General features: G+C 38.9%; 1 protein-coding gene across 3 annotated transcripts in view; it reads right to left on the reverse strand.

Moving 5' to 3' along the window:
• Positions 1-2,572: 2,572 nt before the first annotated feature.
• The window catches only part of ep400 (E1A binding protein p400), a 186,060-nt gene continuing 185,020 nt past the window's right edge, over positions 2,573-3,612 (reverse strand). For all 3 annotated transcript variants that reach the window (XM_010769105.1, XM_010769091.1, XM_010769098.1), the window contains one exon: positions 2,573-3,610. In XM_010769105.1, coding sequence (XP_010767407.1) covers positions 3,329-3,610 — 282 coding nt within the window. In that variant the 3' untranslated portion in view covers positions 2,573-3,328. The remainder of the gene's footprint in view (positions 3,611-3,612) is intronic.

Below are 3,612 nucleotides of genomic sequence, written 5' to 3' on the forward strand. Positions count from 1 at the left end.
ATTCTCGTCTGTTATTATATTATGAATCTAGTGAAATTTTCTCTATTAGAAAATGAACCTAGGAATCCATTCAGTAAAGCGCTCGTTTAGATTGACATAGAATTTGTATATGTAAAGTTGACAGAGTTGGGAGAAGTACTCAGATCTCGTACTTTAGTAAAAGTAGAAGTACCAGAGAGTAAGAATACTCTGTTACAAGTAAAAGTTTATTCAAAAATATTACTCAATTAAAAGTACAAAACGTACTTAAAGTACCAAAGGTAAAAGTACTCATTATGCAGATTGGTCCATTTTAGAATAATATATATTATATGTTTTGTTATATTTATTAGTGCTTCTGATCTGTAGTGGAGTAGAAGAACAAAGTAGCATCAAATGGAAATACTCAAGTAAAGTAAAAGTATCTCAAATTGTACTTAAGTACTGTACTTAAGTTAATGTACTTAGTTTCTTCCCAACTCTGCCAACAAATACATACGGGAGGTTTTCTTTGCTATCTTGGTATAAGTCAATATAGAGTACATTTAGCATTCTATGTGCACTATCGAGTAGATTAGTAGTAGGCCTACATGTATATCATGTAAACACGACATGTTATGTATGTAAAAAGTAAATGGAAACCTTAGTTGTTCAAAAAAGCAAATATTTCCCTGTGTGATACAGGGAGTAGAAGTATAAAATGGCAGAGAATGTTAAATTATACTTGAGTACAGTAGTATATGTATTCAGTTACAAAGGTTCAGGGCCGTTATAGCTTCTCTTGTTTCTGACCTTCACATCATGCAGGAAAAAAACAACCACTCCTGTTTACAATGCCCATTTTTCTGAATACAAATAAGAAACATTGGGCAAGCTAGAGTGATGTCCAGGCCAGAGGAACCATCTCTGCCATCTGCTCGTCTCTCAGCCACTCTTCCGCCTCACCTCCCTTGTCTCAGGCGTTTAGGGCTGAATGTGGACCGGCCTCAGAGTGCCAATGAACTGAAACCACAGTGTAGTAATGTCTTCTTCCTAAGAGGCAGGGCGATACTGATGCAACAGTGCCCCCTAGTGGAATAATCTGCATCACCTTTTGTAGCAAGAGAGTGCACATTTTGTTTAAATGTTTTTTCCCGATTTGAAGCAAGTTTGCAAATGACACCATTATACACATCAGCTCCCGCAAAAGATTATAAGAATCTTTAGTATGCATTTTATAAAATAGGCATACAAGAACGGTTTAGTCAACTGCGTCTTGCTTTAAATGCAGAAACATGTTTTCTTACCCTTTCAGGAACAGTAAGACCAGCGTTGTTGCAAATAATCTTTGCCATAAATGGTCAACAAATTGATTTTGTATCTACTTTTAAATTCCTCGAGTTTATAAATTGATAACTACTTGCCTTTCAAAGCGTAGGCCTATAGGCTGCAATAAACGTTAGTTAACTTTGTTATAAAGCACGAAAATCCATAACAAAATATTTTCATGAAAATATTGATGTAAACTAGAAGGTGTACTAATGCAGCATCGATTTGGAGTCAGTAGGTCACACATGGCATCAAAAAGATCAGAAGATCTAGAAAATGCGCGAACACATTCATAATAATTTTGTTCTCCTTTTTAAGGCAATTAGTCTGGACAATTTGAAATGACCTTTGGTTTTTGTGCAAATAATATTGTATGACCGCCCATTAGTGAAATGCTGTGGTAAACGAGGGCTCAGATGTGGGTTTATGTACGGGGACCCCTCGGGGTACTTGAGGGGATTGCAGGGGGTAAGTATAAAGATTAGGGATTGCAGTATATATTTCCATATAATCCTGGTGTCCTGCCCACAGAACTATCAAAGCTTATGAAAGACAAGCAAACTCAAGTGACTCATTAAAGCTCTTAACAAAAGATGCTGAAACTGCTAGAAGTGAGTCTAAATATTATTTTCTTTCACTGACAATTAGTGTTAATGTCAAGTTTAAAAACATTTGTATTAAGGGTGAGCTATACAAGTGATTTTCATCGAAGGAGTAGTTGGGTTTGATAAGATTACAAAGAGTTTAACAGAAGAACAAATGTAGGAAAATCACCAGATGAGTGAGGGGGTTCTTATAGAGTTGCGACTAGCTCAAAGGGGACACGAGACTAAAAAGGTTGGTAACCACTGTGTTAGAAGACTAGTTTGAATGTCTGTCGAATATCCAACCTGAAACTGACTTCTACACAGTGTAACCCTTATGAGTAAAATTATGGTGAAAGAGATATTTGATCTCAATTTGACAAACATTGCTCAATTCAGGCTAAATAGATAAATGACAACAAAAATAAGACATTAAGTGTAGAGACTAAATGCTGAACATTCACTGCATACTAAACCTAAACTGTCCCGTAGCGTTTGACTCACTTTGTTGCTCAGCTGAATCCTGCTGCGCCCAACGTGCCTGCCTCCAGTTCCTTTAGTCATACAAAAATAATGAATAGCTATTAATAGAGCACCAATTATCAAATAAGATGACATCCTCCAGTTTTTTTCTGGAACAACCATTTTAGGGACTATATCAAACGAGGGAATGTGTTATAAGAATCCACAAGATTTCAAAGTACTTACAACGGATTTAATGAAAAAAAATCAAAGGAAAAAAGATGAATTTGTATATAAAAACAAAACACTTTATTACAATTAGGCTGAAAAAACCCAATGAAAACACGACTACTTTACAAGTACAAATGTTTTTCATTGATATTTACATTTTTTTTTTCCTTGACATCAATAAAAAAGGACAATTCATGACAAAACACAAAATACTAAAGTACATGTTTACAGTGTATTTGCTGCAATAAAAAACAAATGACTAAAGGAACGTGCATTATTCTCCATTCAGTTTCTATAGACAACAAGGGAATTAGACATAAAAGGGACTATTTATGAATACACTTATTCTAATGGACAGCTCAATATCAACGAGGAATTACCCACAAGCCTCGGCCTCAGATTTCTCTTGAGTAATAATATAATCATCATTTGAAGGCAGGACTGCTGTGTCTGTCCTTTCATGTGTTGGGCAGTTGTTGAGGGGGAAAGACGTTTCCTCATTTCACGACACGAATAAAGAATAGCAGTAACAAAAGTTAACTCAGCAACTTTATGGATCCCACAAGAAGCTGTGGTTGATCTTCCTGGAGGTCTGAACACTGAAATGATCCTGTGGAACAGTTAGTCTATGGTTGAAGTGAGGTAAAGGTTGGGTGTGATTAACAACGTGATGTCTGTCTCTTGCTTTAGCTGCTGTGGGATCCTTAACAACGCCTCACATCTGTACTGCAGGAAAACACATCAGATTCATGAGAGTGCGTCTCCTAGCTGCTGGGCTTGGCGGGGGTTTTGGCCCTGATGCCCCCCTGGCGAGCTTGACCCTTGGCGGGCTGTTGGGGCTGAGCGGGCTGCACCGCGGCGTCGGCAGGCTGCTGGGCGGGGCTGTGGGGGGGGGGCGTCTGGATCTGGGGGGAGCTGGCTGCGGTCACCACCTGCTGCTGGAGGAGCTTCTGCTGGACCGCCTGCGCCGCTGCAGACCCCGCAGGAATCATCTGCACCTGGGCCAGAGAGGACGCCGCCGCCTGGGTCAGAGTCACCGTCTGAGCCT

The sequence above is a fragment of the Notothenia coriiceps genome, unplaced genomic scaffold, assembly GCF_000735185.1.
Source record: "Notothenia coriiceps isolate Sejong01 unplaced genomic scaffold, NC01 NC01_scaffold00000339, whole genome shotgun sequence".
Taxonomy (NCBI): Eukaryota; Metazoa; Chordata; class Actinopteri; order Perciformes; family Nototheniidae; genus Notothenia; species Notothenia coriiceps.